The sequence below is a fragment of the Maylandia zebra genome, linkage group LG9 (genome assembly GCF_041146795.1).
Source record: "Maylandia zebra isolate NMK-2024a linkage group LG9, Mzebra_GT3a, whole genome shotgun sequence".
NCBI lineage: Eukaryota > Metazoa > Chordata > Actinopteri > Cichliformes > Cichlidae > Maylandia > Maylandia zebra.
Window position 1 is genome coordinate 31,787,981 of NC_135175.1, and position 24,709 is coordinate 31,812,689.

The window sequence follows — 24,709 nt, forward strand, 5'->3', positions numbered from 1 at the left end:
TCTTCATTTGTCAAGGATAGTGAAGCTGGTGGACGCAAACACAGGATTCTCAGAAGAAACGTTTATTTACAAAGAATAATAATGCAACAATATCTTGAGCTGAAAATCTTTGGAAAAAGAAAAAGGATCTCTCTGCTGCTGAAAAAGTGAAATAGTTGAATGCCTTGGACAAGTAATGAAAACCCTAGATATATCACAAATACTTAATAATAATAATAATGTGTATGTGTTAGTCCCCCTAGGGAAATATTTCCTCTGCATTTAACCCATTCACCCAGTGAAGCAGTGGGCAGCCACCAATGCAGCGCCCGGGGAGCAGTGTGTAGGGACGGTACCTTGCTCAGGGGTACCTCAAGGTAGCCATTCAGTGGAGTTGAACCCCCGACCTTCCGATCATGGGGCCACCACTCTACCTACTGAGCTATCCCTGCCCTCTGGTGATAAGCATGATCATTGTACTGTCAAGAGATTTGTGGCTGAGTCACGGCACACACAGGTTCATGCTCACAAGCAGAAACGGCTGCAGTGGGCCTTGAACTACATGAAGACTAATTTTCATCAGTCTTGTTCACTGATGAGTGCCGTGCAACCCTATATTGTCCATGTGGATGGAGTGGTGGATGGCCACCATGTGCCAACAAGGATGTGAGGTCAGCAAAGAGGTAGTGGAGTCATGTTTTGGGTGGGAATTACATGGAGAGAGCTGGTCGGCCCCTTCAGGGTCCCTGAAGGTGTGAAAGTGACCTCTGCAAAGTAGAGCTGGGCGATATAAGATTTTTTCATATCACAATATGTTTTTTTCATTTCAGGCGATAACGATATCTATCACGATATAAGCCAAATAACTATATTTGTAAGATTTAAATGTGCCGTTGCTCACAAGTAAAATGTGAAATAATCAGCAGCTTGTTTTTATTTAAATATTTATTTCCCATAATAAGTTCAACAGGGTAGATGTACTTAAGGAACATGAGACTTTTTCAGATAAATAAAGGCAAATATTGCAAACTACACAAAAGGCAGCCGCTAAAGCGTTTAAGTTTCAAAATAGAACAAACGAAACAGACTAAATTGTCAATTCCACTTAGAAACAAAATATTAATTCTAAAAATAAATCTTAGTTTGTTTTACAGAAGAACAGACAAAACTGACTAACTTTTGTCAATATCAAATAAACTGAGAACTAAAAGGAAATTCTCAATCTCTCCTTGTTGTATAGCTGAGCTTTTCAAACAGTTTTAACAGTTACTTTAGTCTGACAAAAGCCGAATGACGAATTAGCGCTTCCAGTCAGAGACTGAGGCTACGTCCACACGTACACGGGTATTTTTGAAAACACAGATTTTCCGTTTTCGTTTTAAAAAAATAATCCCGTCCACACATAAAGGCAGAAATGAAGGAAAACGCTGCTATGAACATGCCAAAGCAGCAGGTGGCGCTAGATTCCTAACCATGCAGAAATGTTGGCCAATCAGAAGTCTAGAAGCCTCGGTGGGAAAAAGTAAACAAAGCTGGTGTCAGGTTTCAGTTAACGGACTCAGGCGCAGACCGGGACTCCTTACAGGATTTACAGATTTTATTTACACAACGACACCAGGTGATGCTATTTACAAAGTGCTGGAGGGAGGGGAGGGGGGTCCAGGGCTCCGGGGTATGTGAGGGAAAAGACGGGAATCTGACGCCCTCCAAAGGCTCTCTCTCTTCACTCCCCACACTGGGGAAACACCATCCACTCACTCGTCCACGGGATGACAGGCAGGCTGGGAAAGGTCCGGGATAGATCTGTACACAGAGATTATAGTTAGAGGCGAACAGACGGAACGAACTCACAGATCCTTATTTACAATCTACTGAGCGACTGACGCTGATAACTCAACGATCCAGCGACGAGTGACACAGTGCTGGTGTCTTAAATCGGCCTTGTGATTGTCCCGATAGGCAGCAGGTGCGTGGGCCAGGGGCGGGAGCACATAATGAGCATCGCCCCGGCAGGGGGGAGAGAGAGAGAGAGAGAGAGAAAACATGTTGCCTAATACAGAATCAGCTGGTGAGGCACAGGGACCATGACAGCTGGGGCATAGAAGCAGAACCGAGTCGTATGTGTGGAGGGACAGTAACTGTGTGTATATGTAAGCATTTAAACACTGCAGAGTAGAATTAACAGCAACAGTATTGTAGAAATTCATTTCACCGAAACAATAACGTGGCGCACAGTGTGACGTCAAAAAGTGCGCACACCTTTGATGCTGCGTTTTCTCCGTTTTTCTGGTCCACACGTAAATGCAAAAACGGAGTTTTCAAAAATCTTCGTTTTCAGTGACCAAAAACGCCGTTTACGTGTGGACGAAAGGTGCAAATGCATAGAAAAATCTGCGTTTTCAAGAATGCCCGGGTACGTGTGGACGTAGCGCATGCACCAGTTTATTGTATTTCCAGACTTGCTTTCGGCACAATTTACAGTGCACGCTACTCTGTTATTTGTCAGACTTGAAATAGCCGAAATACCTTCACACTACGGAGCTTCTATGGCTCTTCCGTTCGACAATCTCTCCGGCATTGGAACCATCGTCTGTTTTCTCTTCGGTCACGCTCGGTTGATTTTTCTAGTCGGCACACTCATTTCCTCCATTACCCGGGCGGTACGGTGGCTGGCTGCTTCCCAAACAAATACACATGTGTGGCTTGGCACTTGTGCTGTACGTAACAAGTCACGTGACGTGATGCTGCGGCTGTGATTGGTTCGGCTCTGCGCTACGTAATTTGGATTGGCTGTTCTTTTTTTTTTTTTAAGAGGACAAGAGCGGCGAGGTCTATCGCGATAGTTTAATTTTTCTATCGAGAAAAAGTTATATCGCGATACATATCGTTATCGTTCTATCGCCCAGCTCTACTGCAAAGTATGTGGACATCCTGACTGACCACTTTCTTCCATGGTACAAAATAAAAGAACCATGCTTTCCACAACAAAATCATCTTCATGCCTGACAATGCACCATCTCATACTGCAAGGAATACCTCTGCATCATTGGCTGCTATCGGCATAAAATTAGAGAAACTCATGGTGTGGCCCCCGACCTCCCCTGACCTCTATCCGGTCTTTAAGTCTGACGTCATTAACCGTGTCTGGGCCCAAACTCCGCTGCAGGTCCATAAGCCAAACGATCACTGCGGCATTACTGAGAGTTAAAAACTATCTAAATTCTTTCATCTGTAATAAAATGATCAGTGTGGCTGCTTTACCAGGTGTAAAAATTAAGTTAAACATCCAGGCATCCATGAAAACGGAATTTATTAAACTTAACGTAGTAGAAGTTAGCAAAGAGTTAGCTCGCTAGTTTCCATCTAAATATAATATAGCCTGTCCTGACTGAGAGATTTCTGAAACAAATTAAGACATACAGCTCTGCTATCACTTCCAACATAAATGAAGACAGGAAAGTAAACAGCAGTGACGTTTGTAGGGTTACTTTAGTTTGGCTAGCTGATATAACGATGTGCTATGTGATCGCTAGCAACACAGCTACGTTAGCATAATATTAACAGTGAAGGGTGGAGGATGAACGCTAACTTCTTTCCACTCGATAAAAGTTGCCGTGAGTATTCTGGATGGTCAGGGACAAATGCAATCGCATGGCAGGATGCTGTAAATGGACCAAACTTCAGTCAGGAGAACAACTGAGATAATTCATCCACAATTCGAGGTTAGTCATCAATATACTGCTGAATGGGCTGGACTGTAGTTCCATCGTAAGGTTTTAAAAACTGAGCTTTAAAATGAATAGCGGTAATAAAAACCGAGAGGGTGACAGTGATCACTGACTGTTTTTAGGGGCTTTTTGAGAATAAACAGAGCGTTCTCACTACCGAGGCGTAACATGTCGACGTTTTGTCACGTCCCGCGGCGTTCCTGAGGAACGCGAAAGGAGACCTTCGGCGTTCTTATGGTACGCGGCGGGTTATGGATGGAATCCAGTGCAATGACGCTCCTGCGGTAGTAGACGTTCCAGCCCTGTATTAAAGCCCTAAACCTAACCTTATCCCTAGCCCTGACCATAACCTTATTCCGGACCTTAACCAGGACTTTAATGATGTTAAATAGCGTGTTTCTAAGCGATTTGAAGAAAAAGAGCGAACATGTGTAGATTCAGTCCAGACGGTTCTCATATTTCCTCTTTTTTCCGAGGTCGTCATTTAGGAACGTGGTGGGTAGCCGAAAACGTAATATGGTGACGATTTGTCACCTAGCGTAAAATGTTACGCTTTGGGAGTGAGAACGGGTTGGAATAAATAGAACCAGATACAAAGCATTAAAACATGTTAAAAAAAACCCCACAAAAGCCTTATACGCAGGGTAGTTTGGGCCCAGAAGCAGGATTCATCATGTCATCACTAAAAGACCGGATTGAGAACCTTTGAGCATTCTCAAGCAAAAGACCAAGGAGGGTGGCGGTAGTTCAAAACATCCAAAAACCAGCTCTGGGAGGCTATTCTGACATCCTGCAGACATTCAAACAATAACTCTCCAAAAAGTTACATGGATGCAAGAATTGTGAAACTGCTATCAAATAAGAGGTCCTATGTTAATACGTAACATGACCTGTTAAGATCTTTTTGATTGAAATAGCTTTTGATTTCAGTAAATATGATCTCCTAATGCTGCAAATTCAACAAATAACCATTTTCAGTTCTTTACAACCTATGAAATATTTTGGAACTCTGTTGTGCCTAATAATTCGAAACAGTGCATTTTAAGTTTTTTTATTTTTAAAAAACAGTATGTTTTCATTGGGAGGGTTGTTCAGTAACGTTCAAATTATACTAATAAAACTAATAGCTGATGACTCGAAAATTGTTCTGTTACTTGCATCGACTGTTTAGGAAAATCCAAGAGAGATATCATTTGCATAATAATTTGGAATGCGGTGTATATGTAGAGATGGACCGATCCGATATTACGTATCGGTATCGGTCCGATACTGACCTAAATTACTGGATCGGATATCGGAGAAAAATAAAAAATGTAATCCGATCCATTAAATATCACGAAAGCACCTCACAAAACTTGCAACACGCCGTAACTCACCTCAGAACGTTAGCAGTCGGAGCAGTATGCATCACGTGATAGAGCGGCTGTGGCATGCGGGACCTGTGGTCTGGATAGCATTTGAAGCTTCGCTAGCAACCTGGCATTTCATCTCCGACAAAGTTATCCCCGAGAGAAGTAAAGCAAGTGTGTAAGTCCATCTCTGAATGTTTGTAAAGCATTCCTGCGTTAAGCTTAACGAGCGACTGCCTCTCGCTCTCCGGCTGCTACTTCAATCGTGAAACTGCTTAAATGATCAGCTGATCGGCTTTTCTGTCGCGAGTCCGTCTTTGTTTTTGGCCCACTTTGCACCAGAAAGAGGAAACCAGCGGCTGAACAACAGCAGCACGTTTAAGCTTGATCAGCTGTTGTTAGAATGTATTTAATATTACTTTCTACTCGAGGATCTTTTTCTACGTAGCTGACGCTGGTAACTGTGCAGGGGCGGATCTAGCAAAGTTTAGCCAGGGGGGCCGATAGGGCATTAACTGGGAAAAGGGGGCACAAAGACATACTTTTCTTTCTTATTCTCATTTAAAATGTCGAGCTTTTAATAAATAATTATCTGACACACAAAGTTTTAATTTGATGTAAAATGAATAGAAGTCAATTACTGTATATAGTAACTATTAAGTCTAATATATATACCCTAGTAAGCTATAGTACTTTTTCCTTTGGGAAGGTACCATCTGTGCAGTCTGCAATTTTGTTGAAGAAAGATGTTGAATCTATTTAATATTTCTTGAAAAATAATTGATTTCTGTGCATTTTTTTTCACACTGCATCAAATTAAGGTTGATTACGTCGATTAAGCATCATGAGGTGGCGCGTGAGGGGTGGTTCCCTATTTTTTATTTATTTATTTTTGTTGTTGCTGGGAGTTGGAACCCTATTAGTTAGGTTGCTTAATATTTACGCTAAGTACTCTTTAAAATACCAGAATAGGGAGGATGGTATAGGTCTAAGTTTATTAGATTGATCAGTATTGCTGAACTATGAAATATTTTTTTTGTATACAGGTATAACAGAATAGCTTTAGTGTAGTTGTTGTTTTAAACTTGAGTATGAACTTGCAGACTTGCAAAATGCAGCAAGATATTTTAAAAAACAGTTTTGTTGATTAAAAAACACTATATCGGATTCATATCGGTATCGGCAGATATCCAAATTTATGATATCGGTATCGGTATCGGACATAAAAAAAGTGGTATCGTGCCATCTCTAGTATATAGTACCAAATCACAACAATAGTTGCCTCAAGGTGCTTTATATTGTAAGGTAACAACTGTACAAAAATATGGAGAAAACCCCAACAATTAAACAACCCCTTTGAGTCAGCACTTGGCAACAATGGGACGGAAAAAACCTGCAGAACCAGGCTCAGGGAGGGACATGTTCGTTTATCCACCTTGAGCATTCACCAGTAAAACACTTCTTCCTTGGATTATTAATTATTAAAGCATTGAATGACTAAAAATGATTGGTCAGTTATCTCATAGCGTTTGGGATCAATAGCTATGAATCTTTCACATCACTGTGGAGCAATTTTGGCCTAGTTTTCTTTGCAGAATTGCTTCAGCCACATTGAATGACTTTCGACCATGATCAGTCTGTTTCAGGTCATGTCAAAGCATCTTGATTTAACTTCAGACTTTTAAGGGACCAGATCATCAGATCATTTTCTTGTTCCATAACCCAAGAGCTCTTCAGCTTCAGGACACATCTGATGGCCAGACATTCTCCTTCCGGATTTTCAGATAGTCAAACAGAATTTATAAACTCCATCAAATCTGGAAAATCCATCATACTACCACCACCACGACGTTTGAATTTTAGTATGATTTCATGAAGCGCGGTGTTAGTTTTATGCCAGATGTAACAGGACATACACCTTCCAAAAAGGTAAACTTTTGTCTCCGGAGACGACAGCAGTGTTGGGGTCATTACTAAATAAAATACTCGTTAGCAGCTCATCACATACATGAATAATCAAACTCCATATTATCCTAAAGACCTCATAGTACTGTGTTACCCCAACAGAGAACTTAACTCTCAGACTGTGGGCTTGCTTGTGGTTCCTAGAGTATTTAAAAGTAGTAGGGGAAGAAGAGCTTTCAGCTTTTAGGCTCCTTTTCTGTGAACCAGCTCCTAGTTTGACTCTATACTTCTAAGATTAGGCTTAAAACTTGCCTTTTTGATAAAGCATATAATTAGGATTAGATCAGGTGACCCTGAATCCTCTCTTAGTTATGCAACAACTTTAAAGGATCGATAGGAAAAAAAATGTCAACAGTTATTGATGTTGCTGTACCATGAATACCTTTTTTCTCTAATAGCTAAAAATTGTATTTAAGAAATTTATGTAGTTTGAGTCTGAACTAATATTTTCACAAAATGGGACATTTTCTCAACATCTGATAGGTTTTCTATTCGAATAAAACAGAACATTGTAAACATTTTCACAATTTTCAACATTTGCAAAGGATTGCATTTTTCTTTTATTTAAACAGCACCCCAACTTTTCTAGAACAAGGTCATATAAGCTCTCTGAAGAAAAGCAGAAAACAACCGATGTAGCTATAAATACTGGTCAATCTGCTGTATTTGGACATGTTTATGTATGGTGTACATGTTAACGTCACAGTGTTTGGTGTCTTAATTTATCATACACTACAACTGCTGCTGAGAGATTCCAGTATGGAGCAAAGAGGAGGGCAATTCCAGACTGAAAGACCAACCAAACACCATCACATCTACAGCCCAACCATTAACACTGGTAGAGACGGGGAAAAGTCCTTAAGGTAAATATTCAAAGGGAAAAAAAATCAGTTCATTATTGTTCCTGGAAACTGCTGATCAACATTGCAATCATTTATTGCAATAGAATAAATACAGCAAAAAATAACTGTGGCATGAATGCAAATGCCTTAAAAGTATAACACATTAAAAACAGTACATTTCATTAGATGGTGTTGTGTTTACTTTAAGTGAGAATATTATTGTTGCGTCACAACTTTGAGTTTTTTCTCATTTGATGCACTTCAATTCCTCCTTTTTTACTGAAAAACTGTCCTTCAGCCGTCTCACACGGCGTGTTCTTCTGCCGTGTCTGATGCAGGTAGCCATTATAGAAATCAGCTGCAGTGAGTCTTTTGTTCAGGAGCACTGATCTGAATCCCACCCAGCCATCCTGGAACACACATTAATATAAAACTTAGGGCAACAATCAACAGGACAAAGTGAAACAAAGAAAGCAGTACTACTGCTGCAACATTTCAGGAAGTTTAAGCTCAGGGGTCAAGGTCAAGGTCAAATTTATTTATATAGCACATTTCAAACAGCCGATGCTGCACAAAGTGCTTAACAATATAAAATGGTATTAAAAAGCAACAATGTAATACAATAATAACAATAAAAAAACAATAAAAGGACAGTAAAATTATTAAAACAATAACTAAACTAATTCAAATAAGACCAAAATGCTTGGGTCATAGTGTGTTAAAAGCCAGGGCATAGAAATGTATCTTTAGTAATGATTTAAAATGCTCAAGTGTTTGTGCAGATCTAATATTTAAGGGGAGACTATTCCAAAGTCTGGGACCTGCCACAGAGAAGGATCTATCACCACGAGATTTGAGGTTAGTCCGTGGGATGGACAGCATTAGTTTTGAGCTAGACCTCGTGGTTTTTCGTGGAGTATAGGCAGAGAGGGGCTCAGACAGGTAAGGAGGGGCTCGGGCATTAAGTGACTTAAAAACAAAAAGTAGAAGTTTAAATTGGATCCTGTAGGAGACAGGAAGCCAGTGTAGAGAAGCTAAAACTGGGGTTATATGCTCTCTCCGCTTGGTACCAGTTAGCAGGCGAGCAGCAGCATTTTGAACCATCTGAAGACGATGGATGGAGGCCTGATCTAGACCATAACACAATGAATTGCAGTAGTCCAATCTGCAAGTAAGAAAAAGGCGAATAACACGCTCAAAGACGTTAGCTGGAAGGTATGGCTTTAACTTGGCTAGCTGTCTTAACTGAAAGAAGCAGGACTGAACTACTGCACTCACCTGCTTATTCAATTTAAAAGAACCATCAATGTAGACACCGAGGTTTTTTACATGTGTTTTACAATACGAGGAAAAGGCGCCCAGAGTGCTGTCGATATGATTAACGTTGCCAAAAATGACAACCTCAGTTTTATTTTCATTTAGCTTTAAAAAATTTAATGACAACCACTGTTTGACATCATCAAGGCAGCGTAATGAGAGCTGCGGATGGTCTGACCCTGCTTTTAAAGGTAGATAAATCTGCAAATCATCAGCAAAACAATGAAATGAAATGCTGTACCGCGAGAAGATTGAGCCCAATGGCAACAAATAGAGTGCGAACAGGGCAGGACCCAAAATAGAGCCTTGAGGTACACCGTATTTAAGAGGGGCTATTTTGGAGTTGTGGGGGCCCATATTGACATAAAAAAAAAACCTTTCTGACAAATAGGAACGAAACCACTGTAGGGCAGATCCTTTTAGGCCAGCATGAAATTCTAGCCGTGATAACAGGATGTCACGGTCGACCGTGTCAAAAGCTGCTGACAAGTCCAAAAATAAAAGGGCAGCAGGGCAGAGTTAAAAGAATATTGTTAAAAAACCTTAAAAGTGCCGTCTCAGTGCTATGTAGTGATTTAAAACCAGATTGAAATTTTTCAGAGATCATATTAAAATCAAGGTGGTCCTGCAACTGTAGGTAGACCACTTTCTCCAAGACTTTAGATAGAAAAGGAAGCTTTGAGATAGGCCTGTAGTTGGACAGAACAGCTGGGTCCAGGTTTTGTTTTTTAAGAAGAGGCTGAACTATTGCTTGTTTAAAGCATGATGGGACGTAGCCTGTAGCAAGGGACGTATTAATTAATCTCAGGATGAAAGGCCCAACAGTATTAAAAGTGCTTTTAAGCAAGCTCGGGGGGAGACAATCAGAGGGGCAGTGTGATGATCTTAGGTTACTAACTACCGCGGTCAAGTCCTTAAGGGAGACGGGATCAAACTGCTCTAAGACAGCTGAGCACACAGGAGAAGGACTCTGATCTGAGGCAGCAGACAACGAGACAAGGGCCCTAATCGATAGGATCTTGTCATTAAAAAAAAATGCTAAAACATCATCGCACATACTTGGTGAAGACGTGACTCCAGAATTATCACATAAACTAAGAAAGCGATTAAGAACGTTAAAAAGTACCTGAGGCCTGTGACTGTTTACTGACACTAAGTTTGAGACGAACTGTGTCTTTGCAGTTTTTACAGCTTCTTGGTGAGCAGAAAGACAAGTCCTTAAAATCTGTAGGGAAACATACAATCTGTCCTTTTTCCATCTCCTTTCAGCGCGTCTGTAGTCACGTCTGAGGGAGCGCGTATGTTCATTCAACCACGGCTCTGATAAATGCACAGTCCTGAGCGGAGCAATAGAGTCCAAGATATCAGTGCAGGTAGAAGGAAGAATGTCCGAAAGGTCCTCAACACTTTTACAGTTGGAGTTCATTATTCCAGAGTCCATAAAGGCAGCAGAAAAAGCAGGCGCTGTTAATACATTAAGCGCTCGCTTTTTGCGCGCTGGGACGTACGGCTTATCCATCGAGCAGCGCAGTGTTAGAATGAACAACACAGGAAGATGATCGGAGATGCGCAACTCGGATATTTCCGTGATGCACACATCCAACCCGTGGGAGAGCACCAAGTCCAGAGTGTGACCTTTTTCATGCGTGAGACCAGTAACCCACTGGGTCAAGTTAAAAGAGTCAATAATATTTAAAAAGTCCTTGACCAAAAGTTTAGAGTCACAGCAGACATGGATGTTAAAATCACCAAGGATTAAAAAACTGTCAAATTTAAGAACGATTCCAGCCATAAAACCTGAAAACTCTTTGATAAAATCCTTGTTAAACTTGGGAGGGCGATATATGAGGGCACACAGCAAAGGCGCAGCAAAATTCAGGTGTAACTCAAACAGCTGGTGTTCAAAACTAGAAAATGAGTCGTGCTGTAATGTTTGATGGCAATGAAATCGAGCGTTGAACACGGTGGCTAAGGCTCCCCCCCTACCAGAGGACTGAGGGAGGCTGAAGAATGAGAAATTAGGAGGGACCAGTTCCGAAAAAGCTACAGACTCACCGGGTTGAAGCCATGTTTCTGTCAGAAACAGAAAGTCCAGCTGTTGTGACTTTAGGAAGTCGTTTAATACAAACGTCTTGTTTGCTAATGATCTTACATTTAGTAAAGCCACGCAGAGCGAGGGCATTTTGGGATAAAATAGAGAAGGATAAGGCTAGCCAAGCCAAAGCAAAGCTAGCAGAGTTGACGGACGTGTCGCCATGCATACTGCTGGCGCCATCTTGGAAAAAGTTTAACCATTTGCTTATCTGAAACAGACTTTTCAATAAAGGTCTTTTTTCACCATTCTTTGATTATTTTTTTGGTCTGTTTCTTGGCACTGTACCAATCAGAATTGTTGTCTGAGGGCCAAGAAAAATGCCCAACAGATTTGTTTTCCCAAGTGGACCAGTACAGCTGTGCCATACTGGACCAAGAGAAAAGACACAATAAGTCTGCTACATTACCTGATGGGAAAGGAAGAAAACAAGCAAAAAGAGAACAACACAGTAGGGAGACCACAGCAACATCCTAGATAAGCAGAAGTAACTGTAAATCATACATTTTGAATGATACCGAGCACAATATGCTTAAAGGGAGCAGCCAAGGAAGATAGCGTGTGTCTGTGAACACCCGTGTGCGTGAGCGTGCCTGCATTCAAAAGGTTTCTCCATGAATGCTACTATCCATATCTGATAGTAGTTGTGGGGAGCCATAGCCCTGCCCCTCCAGGAAATGAAGCAGGCGTGAAGGATATCCAGGCCCAGACATCTAAAGGCCCCCCAGAACATAAGAGTCCAAGGAGGTCCACCGAAAGGGCGGATGCGCCACCCTCCTAGAAAAGAGCTGAGGAGAGCATCACCCTCACGACCGAGCCACCCGCACCAGGACCCGCCAAGCAGCCACTAGGAGTGAGACAGTACACACCCGAGCACCCAGCCCCAGACACCAAGAACTACAATGCACCAAGAGGTGAGGTCATCAGCCACCGGCAGGGAGTGTGGTGGGGGGAGATAGGTGGGGGCCCGAGATGTTCCCAGAGAGGAAGAGTCTAAGACCCAAAAAGACACATAAACATAGACAAACAGGTACACAGTCACAAACATGCATTCCCACCCTCATACACATATATAAATACATACTCTATACCCCAAGGTCCAGGTGCCATCCTCCCCAGAGTGGCAATCCGCCAACTCCTCCTCCCAGCTCCAAATGACAAACAGGGAAAGAAGGGGGTGTGAAGACCCCATACCTGACTCTGCCCGCTCATATGTGGTTTTGCTGCAATTTTATTGTTACATTCTTTAGCTCCTGTAATTATCTGGTGCTGTTTATAGCTCAAACAACATCATGGTGTAGAGATTGTATGTACTGACAGCTTCTTTGTGGATGAAACTGTGGTGCTATAATCCTAAAGCTATTTAAATGTGCGGTGCTTTTATGACTGATATTTTACAAAAAGTCTTCCTTTTGGTCAGGTGACAAGAAAAAATGCAACACTGCCAAAGTCTGAATGCTGGTATCAAACTGCTCTCACTACAGTATGTGTGAGTTTATGTTGACAGAGTATGTTTCTCCTCAACAAAGAGTCTGCTCTAAAGTAGAGATGGACTGATACCACTTTTTTATGTCCGATACCGATATCATAAATTTGGATATCTGCCGATACCGATATGAATCCGATATAGTGTTTTTTAATCAACAAAACTGTTTTTTAAATATCTTGCTGCATTTTGTATAAGTTCATACTCAAGTTTAAAACAACAACTACACTAAAGCTATTCTGTTATACCTGTATACAAAAAAAAAAAAAATTTCATAGTTCAGCAATACTGATCAATGTAATAAACTTAGACCTACACCATCCTCCCTATTCTGGTATTTTAAAGAGTACTTAGCATAAATATTAAGCAACCTAACTAATAGGGTTCCAACTCCCAGCAACAACAAAAATAAATAAATAAAAAATAGGGAACCACCCCTCACGCTCCACCTCATGATGCTTAATCGACGTAATCAACCTTAATTTGATGCAGTGTGAAAAAAAATGCACAGAAATCAATTATTTTTCAAGAAATATTAAATAGATTCAACATCTTTCTTCAACAAAATTGCAGACTGCACAGATGGTACCTTCCCAAAGGAAAAAGTACTATAGCTTACTAGGGTATATATATTAGACTTAATAGTCACTATATACAGTAATTGACTTCTATTCATTTTGCATCAAATTAAAACTTTGGGTGTCGGATAATTAATTATTAAAAGCTAGACATTTTAAATGAGAATAAGAAAGAAAAGTATGTCTTTGTGCCCCTTTTCCCTGTTCATGCCGTATCGGCCCCCCTGGCTAAACCCTGCACAGTTACCAGCCGTCAGCTGCGTAGAAAAAGATCCTCGAGTAGAAAGTAATATTAAATACATTCTAACAACAGCTGATCAAGCTTAAACGTGCTGCTGTTGTTCAGCCGCTGGTTTCCTCTTTCTGGTGCAAAGTGGGCCAAAAGCAAACAACAGACACGGACTCGCGACAGAAAAGCCGATCAGCTGATCGTTAAGCAGTTTCATGATTGAAGTAGCAGCAAGAAGAGGCAGTCGCTTGTTAAGCTTAACGCAGGAATGCTTTACATTCAGAGATGGACTTACACACTTGCTTTACTTCTCTCGGGATAACTTTGTCGGAGATGAAATGCCGAGTTGCTAGCGAAGCTCCAAATGCTATCCAGACCACCGACAGGTCCCGCATGCCACAGCCGCTCTATCACGTGATGCATACTGCTCCGACGTGCTAACGTTCTGAGGCGAGTTACGGCGTGTTGCAAGTTTTGTGAGGTGCTTTCGTGATATTTAATAGATCGGATTACATTTTTTATTTTTCTCCGATATCCGATCCAGTCATTTAGGTCAGTATCGGACCGATACCGATACGTAATATCGGATCGGTCCATCTCTACTCTAAAGTCCTCTCCACCTCTGGAGACCATGCTACTAAGAGTTTTCTCATCAGATGTGACAGTGAATAAGAGTAAAGGTCCTTCTAATAACATCCGCACCCATCCCCAAAATGTGCCAACAGCTAGCTGATGTTACTGGTGCAGATGAAGCCACCTTGGTGGGCCTTATAACTGAATGGGACAAGATGGCCGTCAGGGACGAGGTGCAGCATCTGCCAGAGTGGAGTGCAAAGAACAACTTGTTCCTCATCACGAAGAAAACCAAGGTGGTCATTGCAGATGTCAGGATGAAGCAGAAGCACCCCCACCCCACAGAAACAACCACCTTCTGCTGCTAACACAACTTCAGCTCTTTGCAAGCACCTGCACAGACTGCATGCTGACACTAAGAACAAATGACTTTCTTCTAGGAGTAATTAATCAATGAACAGCATTACTTTAAAGAAAAGTGTTTTTTGTGTAACACATTATTTTTTAGTAATGAATCCAATACTGATCACAACAACGTGGAGAAACATCTCCAACACAGACGAACATTTAACCACACCATTCAATTAATTTGCACAAATACAATGTCTTTGATATGTTGCTTAGCAATGGTGGCAACTGTGTGAAAGTCACCTGTCACCTCACTACTAAAGCTAAGGAAAAGTGCAGACGCTATGGTAAGCATGTAGTGAAGAAGGTCAGGGGTGCTCGAGGGAACAGTTGGACCAACCTTGCAGCAGACTGCTAGAGTATTTGACTCCTTCTGAAAGCTCACTGAACCGGGGATGGGGTTCCTTCTTTGATCTGCAAACAGCATGTGAATGATAATGGCAGCACAGTGTTATTGTTATACAATATTGGAATACCATACAGTAGGGCACATTTATGTCAAATTACAACTTCCATAGCTCTCACTTAGAGGTTCCCACCTCTGATTCTACAAATATTTCTATTTAAAGGTTTACTTATTAACAAAGGTCTACAACACAGGTGCAGTGACATTATCTAGACAATTTACATGATCATGTATGTTCATTTTTGTGGCTGAGATGATCTTTTTTTTGAAAAACTGTCATCTTTCTCCACAAATTCCACAAAAAATTGGAGTTTTCTTTTAGTATGTCTGGATTGTTCACTAATTGGAAAGCTTGTGGTTTGAGCCTAGATACTTCTGGTCTGCATGTAAAGTGTCCTTGATACCGAAAGCCCAATATCCCCGACGCAGAGACCAGAAACTAGTCATCACACTGGCTGCAATTAATGCCTTGAAATCATCCGAGTTTTCCCATTTACTATTTCTTGCTTGCAGTAGTCTCACGTTCCTTCTAGCTGATGACAGACCTCACAACTAATCACTTAAGTAACTCAGTGCATCATGGGAAGTTCCCAGGAACCTAAACCTAGTGCTTCCTAACTAAGGGAGGATTCATGGTAACCTGATGCAGCCCTAACTATATGCAGTATCAAAAGGGAAAATTCTAAGCCTAATCTTAAAAGCAGCAAGGTGACTGTTTCCCGAATCCAACCTGGGAGCTGGTTCCACAGGAGAGGGGCCTAAAAGCTGAAGGCTCTGCCTCCCATACTGTTTTTAAATACTCCAGGAGCCACAGGTAAACCAGCAGTATCAGAGGAACTATTGTGGTGATATGGCACTATGAGGTCTTCAAAAAAAGATCAGGCCTTGTTACTTAAGACCTTGACTGTGAGGAGGATTTTGAATGTGATTCTGAATTTTAGCCAAGGAAAAGAAGCTGATATGGGAAAAATATCCTCTCAAGTCCAGGTTAGTGCTCTTATTACAGGATCAGCTCAAGGCTTTTCTAAAAATAGAGGCTGTCAAGGCCGCTGTGATTTAATGAGAGAGTCCTATCCTCATATTTTCACTGGTTTGCATCTTTTAGAAGCTGTTGAGCTACCCTTAACTTTGAGTCACATGACCTGTGCCTCTGTTGGCTAGCTTCTTGTTCACACCAAAAGATCCCAACTCAAGGAGAAATATTTGGGCACTTTATGCATAGAATCTGGCCAAGACATTCATTTAAAACTCCACCAACGTCACAAACACTCATACGGTCTGTTTATTGTGTTACCGGTTTGGTTAATCACTTTACCTGATAATGACACATGACATTTTCCAGCAAAATCCAGAAGTTTTATTGTTCTGCCCATCCACATAGTCCTCAAAGGTATCTGATGTAAGAGAGGGTCATTGTTGAGATCTCCAAGAGAGTTTGGCATGACTTAGTTATGCAATGAGCCTTACCCGGGACCCGACTGCACGATATAGACGGTCAATTTGGTCACAAGTCTGTTCCTCCCACACAATCCAGCTCATGGACATCTTGATTTTTGGGGCTGTTGGAGGAAATCATGTTGAAAGTTAGAAGACCAGTTTTTCATTCAGACAACTATATGTATCCAGCTCAGCGTTACGCACCAAATGTTGCACCAGTTTGTCCTTGTTCCCTTTGATTTTCCATTCTCTCAGACAGTGACATCAACGTGTTAATCAGCTGCAAAAGCACACACAAGCAATCATGTTACAGTCCTGCTGGTAAAAGGTAAAAAAAAATAACCATGATCTGCAACAGTTCTGAAAATGCTGACATTGTGCGAAAGTTGGTAAAAAAAAATTCATTTGCAAATCTCAAAACAGCGACACATGGAAAAGTTTCAGGACCTCGAGGACTGGAGTTCGAGACCCCTGATCTAATCAGTATCTAAAGGAGTATCTTAAGGAGGTAGTGTTTCTCTGAAGTAAAGCTGGGGCAGAGGTTCAATAATCTTTACCAAGGTTTGCTTGTTATCAGTTCAAAACCCTGCATCTCTGATGTTATGGGGGTGCATTAGTGCCTATGGAGCTGGCAGCTTGCACATCTGGAAATGCTCTAACAATGCTGAAAGGCGTATATAGGGTTTTGAAATAGAAGACTCCTGTTGCTGAACTGGCCTGCCTGCAGACCTTTCACCAGCTGAGAACATCTGGTATTGAGATGTTGCTGCCATAAAATTCAAAATGAGCTCATATTGTCCTTAAAATGGAAAATTTTCTCAATGTAAACATTTAATAGATTTTCACGTTCTATTGTAAATAGACTGGGTTTATGAGACTTTCGGATCACTACTTTTATTTACATTTTACATAACATCCCAACTTTTATGGAACTGGAGTTGTACGTTGCATGTTCTAACTCACGAGATGTGCTCCCATTGTGGCTAGAGTACCTCCCAGCTCATCAGCAGTACAATTCTCAGGGACCTGATAGAATTGCTGGTTGAGAATAGGCCCCACATCAAACCTGCAGGGTGATATTGAGCTCTGTTATGGTTGTTATCAGGAAAAAGAAAATACTCAGACATTTATCTGCTGTTTACCTGTGAGGTCGGATCTGGATGATGGAGACTCCTGTCACACTGTCACCATGCAAGATGGTGTGGAAGATAGGAGCTGGACCGCGCCATCTTGGCAGCAGGCTAGGGTGAACATTCAAAATCCCACTGAAAGAGAATGCAGTGTCTGTTTCTGTGGATTTATATACAGGTTCTGATCTCATGCCTTGTGTAGAACAGCTTCAGTGCTCCTTAGAGCACAGTCAAGCCCATAATTATTCGTACTCCTGCACATTTTGACTTAAAGTTACTTTTATTTAACCAACGAGTTCGCTTTTTTTGACCGGAAATGACATGGGCGTCAATGTTGCACAAGAGGTATCGTTGTGGGGAAAAAAATCTCAGCTTTGATTTAGATTTGAGCAAAAAGTGTTACGTTCAGAATTATTCATACCATTCTCAATAATCAATAGAAAAGCCTTTATTGGCTATTACATCAATCAAAAGCTTCCTATAATTGCAGACCAGCTTTTTTTGCACGTCTCCACGGGTATTTTCACCCATCTTTAGCAATGAGCTCCAACTCTTTCAGGTTGGAGGGTCTAAGACCCTTTAGCTCCCTGCACAGATTCTTAATTCAAGTCAGGACTCTGGCTGGGCCGCTGCGAAATGTTAATGTTTTTGTCTGCCAGCCATTTCTTCACCACTTTTGCTGTGTTTTGGGTCGTTGTCGTGCTGAAATGTTCGCCGGTGCCCAGGGCCAAGTTTCTCTGCAGACTGCCTGATGTTGTTGTGAAGAATCCTCATGTGTTGCTCTTTTTTTCATGGTGCCGTTCACTGTGATTACACTCCCTGGTCCATTGGCTGAAAAACATCCCCAAAGCATTAGGTTCCCACCACCATGTTTGACAGGAGGGGATGGTGTTCTCAAGGTTGGAGGCTTCTCCCTTTTTTTTTTTTTTTTTTTTTAAACACCTAATGAAGGAAACATCATTGTGATCAAATAATTCAATTTTTGATTCATTTGACCATAACACAGAAGACCAGAAATCTTCTTCCTTATCCAGATGAGCATTTGCAATTCTGGAGAATTGGCGTCCTCCTCAGTCTGCATCCGTGAAACCCAACAGTGTGCAGTATGCGTTGGACTGTCTGCCACCAACAGAGCCCAGATTCCCCAGGATGGCCTTAGTGGTGGACCTTGGATTCTTTTTCACCTCTTTCACTATCTTATCTGGCCAGCACAGGTGTGGCCATCTTGTATTTTTTTTAATAACACTTTATACTGTAGCCACTAGAACTTGAAAATATTTAGATAGGGCCTTGTATCCCTTTCCTTGTGAGCAGCCACAATGCACAGCCGGAGGTCCTCACTGAGCTTCTTTGTCTTAGCCATGACTGTCCATAAGCAACTGCAGAGAGCTGCTGCACACCCGATCTCGTCTGCTCTCGGAAGCTAGACAGGGTTGAGCTTGGTTAGTACTTGGATGGGAGACCGCCTGGGAGTACCAGGTGCTGTAAGCTTTCACCCCAACCGGTCGCAGCAGATAGCCGCCCCTCCCTGAGCCTGGTTTCTTCCTGTTAAAAGGGAGTTTTTACTTCCCACTGTCGCCAAAGTGCTTTCTCATAGGGGGTCATATGATTGTTGAGATTTCTTTTCCTCTGTATGTATTATTGTAGGGTCTACCTTACAATATAAAGCACCTTGAGGAGACTGTTGTTGTGATTTGGCGCTGTATAAATAAAATTGAATTGAATTTCGCCTGTTGATTTGGTTAAAAAAGATGTTCCCAATTAATCAGGGTCATTAGGATGCTTTAGAACAGCTTGGACTATTTGAAATGGTGATATAAATTTTTGGATTTTCCCAGAGACTGACAGTTTGTGAAGGGTATGAATCATTTTGGACATGACACTTTTTGATCAAATCTAAATGAAAGTGGAGAAATATTTTTTTCCCCCACAATGATACCTCTTGTACATCGTGTTATTATCTTTTGGGAGACGCCTGTGTCATTTCCAGTCCAAATACAAACGAAAAAAACAACAACAAAAAACCTCGCTTGTTAAATAAAAGTAACTTCAAGTCAAAATGTGCCAGGGGTGTGAATAATTATGGGCTTGACTGTGCCTTAGAGCAGTGGTTCCCAAACTTATTTTGCTGGGCCCCCCTTTGTTTTACAAGAAAAATATTTGCGCCCCCCCCTCTTCCCGGCACGCACACACACATCCTCCAACCACACGCGCCCATATTTTGGTTTATTTCACACCTCAAACATTTAGTAAACAGTTAAGCAAATACAAGTAAACAGCAATAAATTACAGGTAGTAATAAAATAAACTACTAACTCGTTTACGCTGCGTCCGCACCTACACGGGTGATTTTGAACACGCAGCTGTTTCGTCCACGTAAACGGCGTTTCGAATCTCCGAAAACGGAGATTTTTTAAAACTCCTTTTTTGCGTTTCCGTGTGGACGAGGAATACAGAGTTGGTCACGCAGCGTCAAAGGTATGCGCCTTTATTCACGTCACGCTGTGGCCACGTTATTGTTTACATGAGATGAATTGCAGAATGATAGAGACGAAATACTGTTAATCTGACTGTCTGCAGGTTTTATACGCAGTTACTGTCCCTCCATTTACAAAGGCAGAGGCGTCACGGTGTCATTATTTTATGTGTTGTTGTTTTTCCTGTGTAATAATGTTCAACATTGTTATCAATACATTTTTAAAAAAAAAAACGCCTCTCTGTGCAAAATGTGTTCAAAAACATAAACAGCTGTGGGATCCTGTTTGTCTGTGATTTGAACCGAGGGAACAAATCGTGGCAGGATCAGCCTGATGTTATTTGCATCCTGCTGTAACTTTACTGTATAAAGAGCAAACATCTCCAACATGTCAGGAGCAGTTAGTCATTATGAGAAGTGTTTGAACTAAAAATCAAGAATGTGGGATCCTGTTAGTCCCTGATTTAAACAGCCCAGCGCTGCTCCCGATGCAGGGGAAACCAACCCTGCAGGGAGACCTACCTCTGCACCTGTGCAGGTGAAGCCAAAGGGCAGATTTGCTTCACCAGATTTTCTAGTCTTTGTCTTAGAATGAAGTTGGTTTGGAAACATATTCAGCGATGCTTCATCTCCTGCTTTGCGTTTGTGTGGGCGCCCCGTGCTATCAGTGTCCAAGCGTTATTGTTCCCCCCCCCTTTTCATACCGCGCCCCCCCTGCAATGGCTCTGTGCCCCCCCCAGGGGGCGGGTCCCACACTCTGGGAAGGACTGCCTTAGAGAGACTTAAAACTCAAACTCTCTTAAACTCTAATGACACCATTCATCTAGATCAGCCATCCCCCCCCCCCCCAAAAAAAAAAAAAACAACCCAGGGGACCTATCCAATCTTAAATCTTCACTCTAATCAAAATACAAGAGAAAGTCATATATTTCCTTGATTTTGGGGGGTATCACTAATCTAGATATTCATTCATTTTCTCTTTGTGGATGTCAGCAGAAAGTGCTAATTGGACCTCTCAGTGACAGGGCCAAGGGTTCAGCCTTTTCTTTTAATTTGTCACCCATCATATGTACACTGTATTTATGTGTCTCTCCACAGTATCACCTATTTTGTTTTATTTTCTCTTCCCAGTGCATTTGCATGAGTTTACTGAGATGTTAAATGGATTCTTAAAACAGAAAAGAAAAATCTGATTACAACAATTAACCCACCCTTGAAAGACCCAGGGTGAGAGCTATAAGAGGCAGCCCTGGGTACTGAGGACATTGTCACAACATTTCAGAGACCGTGAGATCATAGTCAAACCACAGCACGGCACCAGTCCCCAGGTTTTAACGATTAGTTGATCAACGATAAATGCTCACTATGGAAACTTGCTGATTAGTCTCTCAGGAAGTAGGCAGCCAAAAGACACGACCACACCAACATCAAACCGTCCATTCACATCATCAGGGGGCCAACTGTGTAGCGGAAGGTGGTTCTCTTGAGCAAACCTCTTCACTGGAACATCACCAGCCAAGGTAACAACTTCAAGGGTCTCCACTATCCCTTCACTGGTGCCCCTACAACACAAAAGGAAGGGTTAAGTATAAAAAAAACAAACTAATAACTGTAGCACCCCAGCAGTGTATTCAACTCTCTAGGACAAAAATATGTTTTAAAGTCAATACCAGATACTAAAGGCTCTATTTTACCAGGAAATCAAAGTGGAAAATAGAGCATTAAACTGATTGTATTCATTTCCTCACTTTTATTGACTTTGTGTTTGTGAACAATGTATGCAGTGAGATTTCTGATCATGGAGTCTGGAATTAAACTACAACACAGTTCTGTGTCAATGAAGCCCTCATCTATTTCCTGCAAGCTAACGATTCTTTTAGTAATCTATTCCATCAATTAGTACTTGTGTCTTATTAATGAGCATTGATAAATATTCAAAAGAGAAAAAATAAAGATCTTTCAAGTGCTCATTAGTTTCCGTTTTAGAAAGTGGAATGTTTTTTGTTCCATTTGTCAAAAAATAACCAAGCCCACTGATTGTATGTAAAGACAAACATTTCTTAAATGCAAAATTATATAAATACACTAAAGTACAGTCTAAGATCAAAGTCAAATAACATAAAATATGTATGCAATCTAAATTAAGGCATAAAAAATTACCTTCACTCTGTCTTTCAGGGTTTTGTAAGAGTTTTACTCGCCCATGTAGATTTTATTCACACACTTCTCCTAAATAAGTTTCTATTGCAGGTCTGTTTTTAGTCACAAAAGTGTGCAATGTCTTGTTTTCATGGTGACAATGGCGCAGTACAGAGCCGTGCATTAAGCGAAGAATGTGTCCAGAGTTTTTATAATTGAATTATTGTAAATACTCAATGAATAGTTGCAGCCCTGCCCTCTCTAAATGTTTAAATGTACATAGGACACTGGAATTGCACATACAGATAAAGCCAGCAAGAACTGCTGCCTGGTCCTCCCTGTGGGATGTGTCAACTATTACGAAGCCACTATCATTCAGTTACAGAGTATTACCAAGAGGTGGCGCTTTTCTCACAAGAACTTTGACTTGTTTGAAAGTGATAATAGTATTTTAGTATTTTATGCAAGGACTGTTTCTCACAGAAGTTCACAGAAAAGCTCCATTTGTATGTAACCTGTGTGTTTATGTACACTCACTGATCAATGAGTATGATACAAATACTGAACTTCACCACTCAACCACTGACATTGCTACAATTCAGTGAATGTACACTTGTAGTTCAAGACAACGTGCTGAAATTAAAAGTGAGCAAAGGGCAATGCATTGGGAAAGAAAGTGACTTTGATTGTTGGTGCCACAGGAGCAAATCTGAGGATTTTTTTTAAAAAACTGATCAGCTACTGAGATTTGAAGACAACTGTCTGAAACAGGAAACACATCCTCTCCCGTTCATACGGCAGGTAAATAAATAATCAACTAACAGTGCATATTATGTTAGTGCGATCTGCCTTATTACAAACCTGCTATTACTGTGCATTTAGATAACCACAATCAGAGACACAGACAGAGTCTGGCTCAGATGCTGGCAGTCCTCGCTGCAGTCTACCGGTAGCGTCTCCTTTCAGGCCAGACGAATGTCACCGAGCAGTGACTACGTTTGTGGTCAAAGGCTTGCACCCATTTGCCACAGCAGATGATTTTCGATAAGTGAATGTGTTTAATTGTAGGCAGGGACATTACTGGATATTCTTGTGTAATTGCTACAGAATAATTTATGTTATACTTTGTTATTGCTACAGAAGAATATTGATTTTATTATTTTACATTTACAATTTTTTTGTAAACAGATGAACCAGAACTGGTTTGTAAAAATGCTGCAACTTCAGTGGTGTGGAACTGGTTTAGCTTTCCTCCGTCAGACACACAACAAAGCACTATTTTTGGTAGAGCATGCTAGTGGGCCGTCGTTATTACCGTGTTGTTTGGAAAATACGGCGCACTTAAATCAATCCTTTGATTTTTCTGAAATTCGACAGAGCCCCTTATAATCCCGTGTGACTTATGTATGAACTCTGGTTGTGTTTGCACTGCATAACACAGAAACTGTAGTCCATTACGGTGTAAAACATGCTAGAGATGACTTATGTTCACTCTGAAACGCCAAGTCTGCTACTGATCTCAGTAAATGTAAAAGAGCCGTTTCCTTGGTTGTGCCAAAGGTGATTTCAGATGTGTGTTTTCTGTTTAATATCTTTGCTTATATTCTTAAAAAGTCAGCAGTCAATAGGATTTACAAAGAGTTTACATTAAAAATAAATAAATTACCTGAGGTATTGCATACCCTGTTTTCTACGTTATAATCTATCTGGTCATTTTTTAATGTCAATAAGAGTTTTACAGTCATACATAAATGATACATAAACGTTGTTTTGCAAAAAGCTGACGATCACTTTGTGGCACAACACAGTTCCTGTCTGTAAATTTAGAGATGTGGATATAAAAAAAAAAAAAAAGCTGAAAAAAATCTTCACAGGCCATTTTCTTCAGAATCTACTGCATTTATTATTTAATAAAACTGACGGCACTCTGTGCTAATACATTTGGAGCTTATTTCGTATTACATTTTAAGTTAAATAGCACGTTAGGCAAGAGGACGATTTCTGGCAGGTTAAACTGCTGTGTCTGAAGAGGAAACAATTTCAGCAAATTAATTAAGATTAATTTCAATAAAAAAAATACATTACAATATTATTGCAAACTATTGCAATAATATTGCAAAAAAAAAAAATCCTCCTCTGTGTGTATGATATGTGACATGATATGTAACACGTTGCAGTGTGAAACCCTGTGTGCACGCCTGTAAGCGGCTTGTGTGGGACACGCACCTGCAGGATGTGAGAAGTTTGAGAGATTCCACAGCGAAGTGATCAGTGCCAAAAAACAGGAGCCTCCATTTGGGTTTTGATGCCGATGACAGGACTCTACATAGCTGTCGCTGCCCGCGGTCAGTGTCGCCCCTCCATACTGTCCCCATACAGCAACGCTGACAGCGCTTCAGCGATTCCACAGAAGCTCTTATTGTCTTGGCGCTCGTCCACATACTGAAAGCAGCGTCGGCTCAAAGTGTCAAGTTCACAGAATGAAAAACTTCCTCAGTTTGTCGCCGTTTTGACCCACAGGAAGCCGCCATATTTGTTTCTTCTTCTTCGACTTCCTCCTCTTCTTCTTTATAAT

The 24,709-nt window shown here is 41.1% G+C and overlaps 1 protein-coding gene across 3 annotated transcripts; it reads right to left on the reverse strand.

Annotated features, from left to right (window-relative positions):
- Nucleotides 1–1,153: 1,153 nt before the first annotated feature.
- On the reverse strand, nucleotides 1,154–24,709 carry mtfmt (mitochondrial methionyl-tRNA formyltransferase). 3 transcript variants are annotated; one of them, XM_024800478.2, is made up of 9 exons: nucleotides 24,361–24,709; nucleotides 21,489–21,557; nucleotides 17,532–17,654; nucleotides 17,353–17,455; nucleotides 16,594–16,669; nucleotides 16,420–16,511; nucleotides 16,268–16,346; nucleotides 14,887–14,960; nucleotides 1,154–1,782 (listed from the first exon to the last, which is right to left on the reverse strand). In XM_024800478.2, exons 1-9 carry the CDS (start codon nucleotides 24,573–24,575, stop codon nucleotides 1,525–1,527), a joined length of 1,089 nt encoding a protein of 362 aa, XP_024656246.1. In that variant the 5' UTR covers nucleotides 24,576–24,709; the 3' UTR covers nucleotides 1,154–1,524. The 3 variants fall into 3 exon arrangements, with proteins under 3 accessions (XP_024656246.1, XP_024656245.1, XP_004574121.1); XM_024800477.2 differs by having other exon boundaries at nucleotides 1,180–1,782; nucleotides 21,360–21,557; nucleotides 24,361–24,706; XM_004574064.3 differs by lacking the exon at nucleotides 1,154–1,782 and adding an exon at nucleotides 7,940–8,273 and having other exon boundaries at nucleotides 21,360–21,557; nucleotides 24,361–24,703.

Coding starts and splice junctions, on each gene's coding strand:
- mtfmt (XM_024800477.2), bottom strand. CDS start 24,575: ATGTGGACGAGCGCCAAGACAATAAGAGCTTCTGTGGAATCGCTGAAG. Junction 17,456..17,531: donor ATCCAGATCCGACCTCACAG/GTAAACAGCAGA, acceptor ATCACCCTGCAG/GTTTGATGTGGGGCCTATTC. Junction 1,783..14,886: donor CTCTAGCAGTCTGCTGCAAG/GTTGGTCCAACT, acceptor CTCTGTGTACAG/ATCTATCCCGGACCTTTCCC.